The sequence below is a fragment of the Coffea arabica genome, chromosome 3c, assembly GCF_036785885.1.
Source record: "Coffea arabica cultivar ET-39 chromosome 3c, Coffea Arabica ET-39 HiFi, whole genome shotgun sequence".
Taxonomy (NCBI): domain Eukaryota; kingdom Viridiplantae; phylum Streptophyta; class Magnoliopsida; order Gentianales; family Rubiaceae; genus Coffea; species Coffea arabica.
In genome coordinates this window covers 383,894-397,547 of record NC_092314.1, presented here as the reverse complement: position 1 = coordinate 397,547, position 13,654 = coordinate 383,894, and the positions used below count along the sequence as shown (strand labels likewise).

At 38.6% G+C, this 13,654-nt stretch overlaps 1 protein-coding gene across 1 annotated transcript; it reads right to left on the bottom strand.

Annotated features, from left to right (window-relative positions):
• Nucleotides 1–697: 697 nt before the first annotated feature.
• On the bottom strand, nt 698–2,681 carry LOC113736078 (transcription factor MYB108). The gene is made up of 3 exons (XM_072081637.1): nt 2,242–2,681; nt 1,636–1,765; nt 698–1,446 (listed from the first exon to the last, which is right to left on the bottom strand). Exons 1-3 carry the CDS (start codon nt 2,462–2,464, stop codon nt 759–761), a joined length of 1,041 nt encoding a protein of 346 aa, XP_071937738.1. The 5' UTR covers nt 2,465–2,681; the 3' UTR covers nt 698–758.
• Between the last annotated feature and the right edge of the window lie 10,973 nt (nt 2,682–13,654).

Here is a 13,654-nt window from a genome sequence, read left to right as displayed (position 1 = left end):
TTTTCTTCCTAAATTAATCTAGAACAAGGACAAGGGTCTATACTCCCTAATCTGGTTCAGGCCCCATGGACTATGTTTCACAAATTCCATGACTATGAATAGGATTAAAATAACAAGCAACAAAGACATTCCTGTAAAAGATAGTGGAACCAATTATGCACTTCTACAAACACTATCATTTTTGCATCTATATATCTCTATACTTACTAACACCCCAACACCCGTCTTCTGTAATGTAATCATATATATATATATATATATATATATATATATATATGCCATTAAATTATCAGTTATAACTTTAAAAAAAACGAAACTATTTCACAAAGGTCGATTTCAAAGAATGATGGTGTTGAAAATTGTCCCCCCGATTAAGCATACAAATTTCTATTCTTTTTTTTTTTTTTTTTAATATTGGATCCATCCCAAAAGAGAAAAATCTAAAGGCAAAAAAAAAATATATGTTACTATTAAACCAAAAAATTACATAATACAAAAGATAATTAATAATCAACAATTAAACTTGTCCTTGCCTAGCTACAAACTTTACTCGTGTCCTACAACATTATATTCTTGGAGGAAGGATTTGAGAACTCTGCAATTCCTCCGTATGTATCCCCAACCCGACAATCTCTCTACCTCTCTACGCAGTACTTGTATGTTTTACTTGTACTGATCAGTACCAATTATTTTCCCCTCGAACAGTAATCCTGAAGCTGAGTTCCATTAAGTAAGTAAATCTAATAATTGTTGTCTTTTTAATTAAATGTGTTACTGTTGAGCTGCTGTTGGAAGAACCAAGCATCCTCATCATTCCACAGATTGTCGGATACATCACCGCCGTCCATCCATGCGTTGTTTTGCTCCATGAGGTGGAAGTCCAGGGCTTGGTTAAAGTAACCTGTGGGGCTAGTCAAGGTCTCTCCATAAGATAGCTGGTTATTAGCTTGATAATAATCTTGGTTATTGCTCTGTTTGACTGGATAATTGTAACAATCGGTCAAGTCTGAAACAGGCGAGAATTGTGCCGTAAATGAGTCCGATGAGGCAGGTGTGCTGGAGTTTTCAGGCGTATAACTGGTGCTCCTGCTGGGATTCATGGTAACACGGCCGCCATATGTGCTGGCCTGTGGCAGAATCACTTGGCCGCCGGAGCCCACATCCGCCACCATGCTGGTATTCCCTTGGTGGTAGTTAGAGTTGCTGGTGGTGGTTGCTGTGGCGGCCGTGGCCCTGGCGGCGGTGGAGGAATTAGCTCCGGCTGCAGCAGCTGCCTGAATTCTCTCGACTAATCTTGGCATCCATAGATAACGCATGGTGTCCTTGAATTGCTTGCTGTTCACGTCACATTTGAGCTGCTTGGCATGCTTCTGAACCCTGGTTCTCCAGTAGTTTTTTATTTCATTATCAGTTCTACCAGGCAAATGTTGGGCAATTTTCGACCACCTATATGTAACGATTTGCAACAGATTTTTAATGTCGTTAGAAAACCCACATCAAGTAACGCTATCCAAGGTTAAAAGCAAAAAAAAAAGAAAAGAAAAGAAAAGAGGAATTAAAACTAAGAATATCGTATCATACATAATGAGGGAATTTGAGCATGTGTGTATATATATATATATGTATGTACCATACCTATTTCCCCAACGAGAATGGAGTTCAAGAATCAAGAGTTGTTCTTCAAGAGTGATGTTTCCGCGACGAACATCAGGGCGCAGATAATTTAGCCATCTCAATCTGCAGCTTTTTCCAGTTCTCTTCAGACCTTTAAAAAAAAAAAAATCATCATTAGAAGAGACGTGGCCACATAGAATAAAACAACGGTGAGTAAAGCTGATACGTCAGTTTCTGAGAACAAAAGTTTTACTAGAGAAGGAAAAGGAAGTATCCATTTTCCCTTTTACTTTTGTTCTTGGATACTACTTGTTTTGCCATTGATTTTATTTTTATTTTTTAAATTTGGTTGCGCTTTAACTTGATTGAGTTGGTGGGATGAGTTCTTAACCGGCTTCTCGAGATCATGTTGTACGGCTACACAACTAAAAATGTACTTGGTACAACATCAAATCTCGAGAAATACCTTTGAAGCAAGCTGATCATGGGATGAAAGAGATCAGGGGAAGCAAAATTGACAAAAAATTTAGGATGGATGCAGCTGGCTCATGACTCATGAGTAGATTATTAATTACTGGTATTTGCTTGGATGTGAGAAGAGATGGGGATGGCAAATATAGTAATTACCAGCACAGCGAGCAAGAGAATTCCAGCGACCTTCGCCATGATGGGCGATGTAGTTGATGAGGGTGAAGTCTTCTTCAACAGTCCACGGCCCTCTTCTGAGGTCCATCATCATCATCATCATGTCTTCTTGATCAGCAATAGTAGTACTACTAGCGCTAATTTGCTGCTGCTGCTGCAGCTGCTGCTGGTTGCAAACTCTACCACCGCCTTTAACGTGATCCATATATCACCGCAAATGGAGAGACTGATGGATTGGTGCAAAAGGTATTGATGGACGGACTTGGAGTTGGGGTGGTTGGATTGGGTATATGTATATATAAGTACACGACACGGTTTAGAGAGAAAGAGAGAGAGATGAAGAGGGAGTAATGAGAGAAAGAATTGTTACAAGCACCACTAGACTCGGTAGAGAAAGAAAGAAAGAAAGAAAGAAAGAAAGAATGAATGAAAGGGGGAGGAGAGTTAAGATTGGATTAATACACATTAGGATAGAGAAGGTTAGGCTTTATATAGATTTGATAGAGAGGTTTGAAATTGGTGAAAAAAGGTGCCCCCATCCCCATGTGAGAGAAACAAGAGCCCAAGTAGCCCGAGCCGCAATAGGACTCGGTTTCTTCTTAATTAAACCCACTAATTAATACATCTTTCACTTAAAACTTGTCTGCAATTATTATTCTACTACTTAGCTTGGCCATTGGCCATTGTGGGGGCTTTGAGAACTTTGACACTTTGACTTTCGCCCAACACCCCCCCCCCCCGCCTCTTTGTGTTTTCGTTTGTGCTAGCTACGCCTAATTATTATAATGATAAAATCAGTTCCGCTGAAATGTCAGTTTCCTTCTCCTTTATTCTAGTATTTTTCTCCCCCCCTTCCAAACCACTTGTCATGGAATTGTTGACTTCCCCACAGTTCCTTTCCTTCTTTAAATTACATTTCTGCACATATCATTTTTTTTTTCCTTTTTCATGGACCAGGATTGGTGTATTGGCAAATGGCAATAGCAAAAGAGAGGTTTTGTTTTTCTTCCTTCTTTCTTTCTTTCTTTATTTGTGGCAAGAGTTAATTCACACAATTAGAGTTCCTCATACTACTGATCATTTAGTGTCAATATTGTACTTCCTCGGTATCAGCACTGCTAAGAGATTATATGAACTTCTTTACAAAAACCCTTGGTAAGGTAACACGTGTGCGTGTGTGTGTGTGTGTGTTTTTTTTTTGAAAAAAATGATCAATAACTTGCAAATTATATATATGCTGCTAGTGAAACAAAGACTTACATGGAATTGTATCTGAGCCGAATGGGTTTGGCACATTGGAAGACTATGAATTAACATTAAGTGATGAAAAGATATGAATTTAAGGTTTTCGTCTTACGTGTAAACTTCATACTAGTCGATAGTTAGCAATTTAATCCACCTACTCGTAAATATTTCAAGTTTTTTTTTTTTGGTTTTGTGGGGGGTGGGGATTCTCTTCTATGTGGCTAGGCAAATGTGACCCCAATCTACTCATGCTCACAGCTCCATATAATTCTATCAGAGGGTAGCGGACCCTGCCCTTTCTTTCGAGAGTGTGGAGCAATCTCAGAGGACAATAACTTCTTTCTATTCTCCGCATAAAAGTCCATGCGAGAGATTTATTACCATAATTAATGCCATTTGTGTTTGTTACCATGTACTCCCCAGTCCCCACCCAAAAAAAAAAAAAAGACGTTGCTTGGATTGCAACTTTTCGTCGGGAAATTACGTTGTTTTTCGTGATCACATTTCCCTATCACCTTTTTCCCTCACATACATCAAATCGCTACAGTAATTTTTCCATGAAAAATGACGGAAAATGCAATCCAAACACAACCTAATTCCGATTCCAACCTCAGTGAGTATTATTGCTTACAAATCAAACTGTACTTTGAGAAGAAATAGAGAGTCAATTGTTGTTTTTACTTACTACATGCAATGCCTTTGGGTGTAAAAGTGAAAGTACATTCTTGCTTTTATAAGTACCCGAGGAATTAGCGCTTAGCGGCTGAAGTAAGAATACGTTTTATTTTTATTTTTTTTAGTGATTAATACAGAACAAAAATCAAATTGGCAGAAAAGAAAACACGGAGGTAGATCTAGCAGCTTGATTTCATCTTGAGAATCAAGTTACTTGAACTCACTCCCATTCATTTCCATTCGGTCAGAAAAAAGAAAATGGGGAGGGAAGAAGAAAAAAATTGGGACCTTCGTAGTCTGGACTCGACTTTAGATGTGCTGCCGGAGGGGACCAAATCTTGAGGGCACTTTTTATATGTACAAAGAGCTGGGAGGCAGGAAGTAGATTGGTGTCGCAGGCACTTTCATTTTATTGTCTTAGGACCACATTATATTGCGATTTTGTGTGCATAAATTCGCATGGAGGCGAGGCTAGAACAAAACAGTACAATTAGAATGCAGGGGTATGGATCCAATTCGTCCTCTAAGCCAATATGAATAATATGATATGTATGAAGTTTTACCAAACCAACTTCGCAAGTACTTGCCTGCTCTGCCGATCTAGGCTTCCTAGCTAGCCGAATCTGTGCATTAATTGTTAAAGACCCCCCTCCTCTCCCGCGCCCATGCAAGTTGTTGTACATTATGATGTGGGTAGAGTTTTAGGTTTGACACGCTGAAATAAAATGGAGTCTTTGTTAGTATTTCGTTAGTTTCACTTCACTTGTGATATGTTTTTACTTACTTACTTACTTACTGGTGCTGCTTTTTTGGGGTTAAATCTGAGTTGGTACCTTGTCGTTGGTTGTCCAGCAGCGAAATGCCCCCAATATTCTAAGCATCTCTTTGATATGACGAGATTCACCCACCCGCAGATGATAGAACGTGACATTATCATTCCTATAAATTAACTTGCCGGATTTGATTTTTTTTTTTTTTTTTTGCTTGCTTCTGTTCCATGTCAATTAATCCATTATTCTTTTCAGCGCATTTATTTGTTGTTCAAGAATCTCTTTTTTTGGTTAAACAGAAAGAGTTCAAGAATCTCTTTTAGTTTTGGTTCGGTTTTTACAAAGTCTCTCGTGCATGGGGCATGGGATTTTTGTTAAGGCCTTTAATTAATTAATGTTGCGATCCAATATACAGCAAATCTTGTACGGAACCAAAAAAGATTCACCAAATTTGGAGATACATATTCTTATTATTGTTTTAAACCAAGTAGTAGTAGTAGTAGTGGTGGTATTTTATTATTTATTGTTTTAGAGAAACTGTGGCACAATGTTTGATGTGCAAGACACGTATGAGCATCTTTGCAAAAAAATTAATGGGCAGTAAGAATTATATATACTCGCAGCACCCTTGCTTCTCAAATCATATACTGCAACTTTATATCATCCTTTCACGTAAATTAATCTGTGTTAAAGTATACTTTGCTTCACTTATTCATTTTATGTGCTACAAAAAGGGAAGATATTTCTATTTGCGTAAAATTAATATCATAATAGGCATGTGACATATATCCAATAAAGCAGAGATATATATAATTGTACTCTTACATTAATGATCATGACAACGAGGCAGATATTACCGACACACTAGTGAGAAGAAACGTTAACGGGCTTGTTTGGACGCCAGATTTTTAAGTAAGTTTTTTACTTACTAGTTTTTTAACAACTTTTGCTATAGGGATTCCAAAAAACTTTTCTAAGTTTTTTATCTACACACTTCAAAATACACAAAGCACACAAAAAAAAATTCCCTTCCCTTTTTTTTTCTTCTTCCTCCCCCATCCCAACCCATCACCACCTCCGTCGCCGACCACCACATCCAGCGCCATTTCCTTTTTTTTTTTTTGGCCTTTCTCTCTCTCTCTGCCATTTTCCCCTACCATCCTCTCCCTTTACCCAGTTTGTATACCCTTTTTTTTTAAAAAAAAAAATTCCCTTCCCCACTCCTCCCTCATCACCCTTCCCCTTCTCCTCTGGCCGATCTGGTAGCGAGGCTAGATCGCACTGGGGAGGGGGATTTTTCCACCCACCAGATTGCGGGGAGGGGGAGGTGAGGGGAAGGATGAAAATTGCAAAAAAAAAAAAAAAAAAAAAAACTAACTGGCTTGTGGAGGAGGTGCGCGTTGACTGTCGGGCGAGGGAAGAGGGAGGGGGAAGGGCAGAGGGGAGGAAAAGGGGAAAGGGAGGAGAGGGGTGACGGGAGGTGGTGTTGGAGGAGGTGCTGGTGGAGGAGCCAATGGTGGTGCTGGAGTTGGAGGAGGTGCAGGTAGTGGTGGTGCTACTGGTGGTGGCGTTGGAAGAGGTGCTGGTGGAGGAGCAGGTGGAAGTGCTGCTGGGGGAGTTGGTGGTGGTGTAGGAGATGGGGCTGATGGTGGAGTTGGGGGTGGAGCAGGCGGGAGAGTAGGAAGAGGGGCTAGTGGAGCCATTGGTGGTGGTGTTGGAGGTGGAGCAGGTGGAGGCGTGGGAAGAGGGGCTGGAGGAGGCCTTGGCGGAGGTGCTGGAGATGGGGCCGATGGTGGAGTAGGGGGTGGAGCAGGCTGCGTTGCTGCTGGGAGGCAGAGGTAACGAGGAAAGGGGAGAGGGAAGGAAGAAGAAGAAGAAGAAGAGAGGAAAGAAAAGAAAAAGGAAAGAAAGAAAGAGAAAAAGAAAAAAAAATTTCACGTTGCAAAAACTTCTACAAAAATGTTTTTCACCTTACAAAAAACTTCTACAAAATTTTTTCAAAAACTTTTATAATGCACTACAGTAAAGTTTCAGACAAACTCTTAAAAAACTCAGATTCCAAACAGACCCTTAACTTAACGCACCAGAGAATTTATAAATTGTAGCAAGCATGCATGATGATCACGTGATCACCACCAAAACACATATTTTCCCTTGTAAAATTCACCCACTCAAGTTTTTCCTCCATTTCTTAAACTACTAATCCTGCTTTATAAAAACTCATTTGTCCTTGTAGTGGACTTAAAAATTGCATATGGCTATATATATAAATATATATATATGTACATATTGGTCGGGAGAGGGGACATCTCTTTTGTGTTTGTAGCACCGATTAGCATTGTCGTTTTCTCATCACCTCATGATTTCATTCACTAGATATAAGGTATTTTATATGGTGGAAAAGTATCAAATGCCTTGGCTTTTAGAGGGTTTTTTCTTTTCTTTTTTTTTTAATAAAAAAATATATGTATATGCATCCCTTGGCCCCTACCTCCACTCCTGGCTAATGGATAACTCCACATATCTTCATAATTTTCCCAATCGCTTTCGCTCTCCTTAAGATCCTTTTGGAGCCAATGCATTTGCACTCGACTACTTCCAAGTGTACCAATTCGAATCCTGACCCAAAAAATATATATATATTTTAGTGTGTTTGCGTGTGTTTTTTTTCCCTTCTGGAAGGAGGAGGGTTTTTTGGGGGGCAGGGGGAAGGTTCCCTATCCCTTCCTGATCAATTTATAAAAAAAAAAAAAGATGTATGCTCGAATTAAAGGGTGTTCCAATGTTACTTTTTTTTTAAAAAAAAAAAAGAAGAAGTTATAGTACAAGTTTATGTCTCAATGAATAGTAAGCCCTTTCCTTTGCTGTTTAACTTTTTGCACGCACCATTTTGGCTTTCCAGGATGATTCCTCTAATTAGCATTTCTAAATAAATTGCTTGCTCCTCTTCCTCTTCGTTTCGCTGACACTTGCTGCTCCCTTTGATCCACATCTGCTTAATTTAGTAGTCACTCGCCATGTATGAAATTAGCATACAAAAGAGTATCATACTAACTGGGCAGTACTTGTTGGAATGTTAATACAGCTAGCTAGCAGAGGGATTGAAATTTAAAACTGTTCCTGCCTCCCTTTTCTGCATGATCTCATGCTTCAATTAACTAATGGCATTTAATTAAATGTTGGGATTCCTGTGAACTTAACAGCTAAGCTGATGCTTTTTCCAAAAAAAAAAAAAAAAAAAAAAAACTCTAAGCTGATGTAAAACGGCAGACGTGCATGATGCTGCATATATCACACTAAACATTTATTTAAAGATTCCATATTATCCAGCCCGTCATTTATCTATTATTAGACCGGAGAATGCAGTGTCGTCGTACGTATATTATATATATAATCGATCGGGATTACAATATACTGAGTAGCATGGTGCGAAAGGAGATTATTTGTAAAAGTGGGGGCAAAAATAATTGGTGAGGAGCCAGGCCTCGGCCTCTAGAAGGATTCCATTAAGGAATGAATATATGGCTCCTTACTCCCCAAAAGGAAACTGAGCCCTGGGAGGGGCCGGGCAAAAAGCAACCTCAAGAAATAGTAGTATTCAACAAATCAAATCAAATCAAAATATATAGTAGCAGCAGCAGCAGTAGCAGTCGTGTTATTAACCAAGAAGAGAAGAAACAATTAGTCAGTCATGGGGACACGTGCCTTGCTCGTAAACAAATCCCTTTCTTCCAAGACTTAAACTCCACCTGCCAGTGCCAGGGGGTTGGTTGCGATTGCCTCGCCATTGATCACTCTCTGTTAGGATTATTGGCTGATTCCTCTTCCGAAATTGATATCCATCATATCTATCACACACACACGCACCCCAAAAGAAAGAAAAAAAAAAAAAAAAAGAAGATGGAAAAAGGCGTGTGTGTGTGTGTAGTCAGTGCGTCACCTACTACTGGATTTTGTTTTTGGGCTTCAACTTTGAAATTTGCCTAGTGATGTGTATTGAGTTTTCAATTAATCTCCTCATCAGTTACACTAGTAGCAGTACAAGTACAGCAATTATAACTGATTAAGACTTATCCGGCTTTTGACCGGTGTGTGTTCCGAGTGTCAAATTTTTCAGCAGGCGTCCATTTTCCATCTGTTTTGATAGATAAATATCATCATTATTAAGCTTTGAAATACATAAAGAAATGAATGAAGGAGGGCTCAATGTGCTTGAAACACTCAACTCTGCACAACATCCTTTTTCTTTTTAAATTTTGTTTTCTTTGCACACAAGATGGATTTTATAGTCTGTCTGTTCTGGTTTTTTTTTTTTTAAATTTTTTGCAAAAATTATTCTAAAAAAAAAAAAAATTCTCCTTGTTCTTTTTGAAGTCATGTAGAGCTCTCGGTGCCCCTAATATTAACGCATCCTTCATTTCATCATCAGTAAAACAAAACACTTCATGAATGAACCACATTAATTAATTAAGATGGACATCATCATCCAGACGTCAGAGCTAGTTAAATTTCTAACTTGTCTCACAACTGCCAAACGTCGACATGTATAAATGTTGCACCAACCTCGTCCTCAATTTTCACACGCACTCCCCAATTTGTCTTCCCTCTCTATTATTTTAACTGCGTACTGGGTTTTGCCTTTCGTTATGATAATTAGTTAGAGCTTAGTGTTAGTACCAATACTATATATATATAGAAGTAGAACGCGACACTTGTGTGTGTGTGTGTGTGTGTGTTCTTGCTGGTTCGAATTGTGGTGATACTGCACCACATTGCTTACATGATTGTATGCGTGGGCTGTCGATCGATCGATCGTGTTCCCGATTTTTCTTTGTCATGAAAGGTAGTACTAGTATAATGAAAGAAATAGTTGAAATGCCGGGTTCGACTGATCAATAAACTAAAAGGAATCTAACAGCAGTAGAAAAAAAAAAATTTTTTGGGAGCGGCTGGCTGGTTAGTAGAAACACAGTCACCGAGGATGGGGAAAGGCAATGAGTAGAAAGCGTTGGAATTGTTGATTAGTAGAATTTTGATGAAGAATATATACATGAGCTGAGAGCGACCCCCGCTTTCTTGGTTCTAACTTGTTTAATTTGTCAAAAAGATGGCCCCGGATTTCCAGGATTTATGCGCTTCAGTTTTCCAGTGGACGGTTTGCAAATTATTTTTCCATTCAATTCGTACCACCCTCTCTTTCTTCCTCCCCTCCCCTCCCCTCCCCCCAAACACACACACACACTAACTCTTAACACAAGTACACGATATGCAGTACTATAATAACGCGGAGTTCTAGATTATCTTTTCAACAGTGTCGTACCCATGAATATCAATTCACTTTTTGATGAGTGAAAAAAAATATGATCATCGACCAGTCAGTCCGTCAGACGATTCTAAGAATTTAAACTATCGAGTAATATGACAAAAAACTTATTGAATTATAATCATATATAGCTACAGTACTCCGGTGGTGGATATAGATGGATAGATGATTTGATGAAGAGTTTGAATTATTGAATGATATGACGAGAAATTATGAAATTATAATCATCGGGGTGTATGTATAATGACAATGGATATTTATTTGTGCAGACGCTAATTGGCTATCCGTGGTCCTTAACAATATTTGATGTTGTAATCATTCTCTTCTTTGTCTTCCCTACGAAGCGTCTTTGACCTGAACATATGCGCATAGGCTGCCATTTTTTTCGTCTCACCCAGTTTTTTGACCGCCCCAGAGCATGCGTATTTCCATAAGTATACGTTAGGTATAGAATTCTCTGACTAGCTTGGCTTAAGCTTATCTTCTACTACATACATTGCCTTTTAAATATAAGTTAAATTAATCAGATAATATGAAAAGGCGTGGTTCCCACTAATTAAGCAGAGTTCAGCGCAGTGGAAATCAGTACATTAATTGATACTCGTAAAAATTTGAGAGTGGCTGCTGCTATTGTCAATGCTCCCCTGTCCGGTACGTATGGACTGAATTGAAATAGTAAGAGTTGAGCGCAGAAAGAAATGTAACTTAGAATAATTGGGTTGGTTAATTGATGTGAAGAAGTAGGAAAAAAATGGTGGCTCGACTGCTTGAAATTCCAAAAAGAAACGAAGAAAAAATAAAATGGTACTACTACTACGTACATAATAAGTATCCCTAGCCTGGCAGTATGAAAGCTCGATGGGAAAAGAAAAAATATATATGTATATCAACCAAAAAGGAGGAGGAAGGCGAAGCACAATTGAACTTATGAAGGTGAGCTCATGTGAATCTTTACCAAACGGACCTAGTGTATTTTTTCTGGCAAAATAAAATCTTCAAAGGGTCACCTCATCTTCTCTTCGGATCAAGCTAGCTATGGGAATTAAAAAAGTCTTATAGCATGAATGGAAAGACATTCATGACTTAAAAAATCTTCAATGGTTCCGGTTTTGATTCTGGACCCGATAAAATACTTGGACCTGAGCACTCGCGGATCAATGATTTTACAAATATGAATGCTATATGGTAGAAAGTATGCCATCATGACTGCCTTCAAAACTCTCTGATTAATGTTAATTACTCACCTACTGCTTTTAAAAACCCATCCAGCTAACTAAACACTAATAATGACCATTTTGTAAGTATTTTTCTTTCCCTTTCGCTAGCTTCTGGGCTTTTTCCCCTTTAATTAGATTTCATCAAAATCTGGACAGCCAATTGTCGTGGCAAGGCTGGCTGTGAAATTAACGTGGCAAATTTTTCGCCTTGCCCGTTTAAAAAAAAAAAAAAAAATCAGCAGTCAATGTTCTGCAGGTCGCGTAAACAAATTAAAAGTTGATTAGAAAGATAAGCCATAGATATTTCCAACAATCACCTAGCTAGCTAGGTCAACATATCCATATCTACACGAAGTTGGTAGAGAAAACATGATTATACATGGTTAGAATGGGAGCCGGCCGGGTATAAGGTGGTAGTATTGACAAAAATTAGACCAGATTTTTTCACAACAGAATTCAAGTCCACCATGAGTTGGTTTGGTTGTGAATGCATGGCACTACGTTTGTTTCAACCCCGGAATGGTTAAATTGGTGTGGAAGTAAACCAAACTTTTTTGCACCCAGGCCCCTGCAGCAGATAATAACCAATGGGAAATTAGGAAAAGAGATACCAATTTTCACAATCATTGAGCAAAAAGAAACTAAAGGAATGACATATATATATATAGCATCAAACGCTTCTGCGTATTTCTCTTGAGACTCGATCGCAACATTAATAATATTTTTCGCCCCAAATTGATGGTAACCTTGATGAGCTAGCTACGTACATATTGATCATCACGCTTCCTAGTGCTTTCTTTTTAAAGCGCTGAAAGGCTGAAGAAATTAGGAACAGAATTACTTCTTCTTAAAAGAAATAACCGGAATTATATGTCTTTTTAATAAATCAATGAAGAACGTGGCTAGAGCATATTTTCCTTGGATTGTAAATAATCCTACACTGTTTGTCACGCGATGATATATATATATATATAGATCTTAGTTATTTTAAACACTGATGGGAGGAATACGGTAGAAGAGAAGTTAACACGTTAATTAGGGATGGCATCTCATCATAAAAAAAAAAAAAAGGTAATTTAATTTCCATTTCTTTCCTCACTCTTTTTCATCAATTAGTCCAGCTGGTAGCTAGCTAGTATGAGTTGACGTGACTCCCCGCCGACTGAACTCCATTTTTCAATCAATCACCATTTTATCTCACATATGTCACATCAAACAAAAACGTGCTACAGTATTTTTTCAAGAAATTATCTGGTATCCCAAATGTACACTTGCTACTACTAGTGCAGCTTATTCATCTTTGTCGAAATATACCATACAAATTTGCTACTAGTGTAGTCAATAGGCATTAGATGGTAATCCTTCTCACGTCACGTGCAACAAACAAAGGTTAAAGGGAGCCATTTTAATTATGTACATATGGTGGCCTGGCATTGATGTACAAAGTGCTCCCCATCGAAGCCGCCAAAAAGCAAATTTGAGTTCAACAAAAAAAAACACTTGGGTGACCAAAGACCACGACACTGTCTCATCTCTCAAAAGACAAAAGAGGGAAGACTTAGACGACGCACGCACGCTTCCGATGTAAAAGTAGAAGTAGTAGTAAAATATGAGTCGATGTTCCCCCAATCCATGGCTCTTTCAGTTGAGTATACGTAACAAATGTTGTTCTCCGACTCCGCATTTCATCCCTTTTTGTTGCAGAAATAATTAATTAATTAATTCCCCATCCTCCCTTTCCCTAGCTAATGAATTACTAGCAAGTAGCAATTACTCCTCCTCCTGCTGCTGCTACGAATTTCCTTTTGTCCGAACCGAATAAGCAAGCGTGCGTGCGCGTTGATGCACCACCACTAGTCACGCTCCGTGACAAACTTTTTGTATCCATTCTTAAATTAAAGCGACACTTTGGACCCTTCCCCGGCCCCCCCCCTCTTTCTTACTCGCGGTTCACACTGGGTTTGTTTTGATTGTAAGTTATTTGAAATATTTTTACTGTAGCATTTTTTGTGATGTGATGTATGTGAGATAAAAAGATAATTGGGAAGATAAAAAGGTGTATTGAAAATTGTAATGGTGATGTCAGCAAATATATTTGGCCAAATAATTGGCTGTCCAAACACACTAATTGGCCTTCAACTCAATTCGCTGCTTGTGGTTGCGGA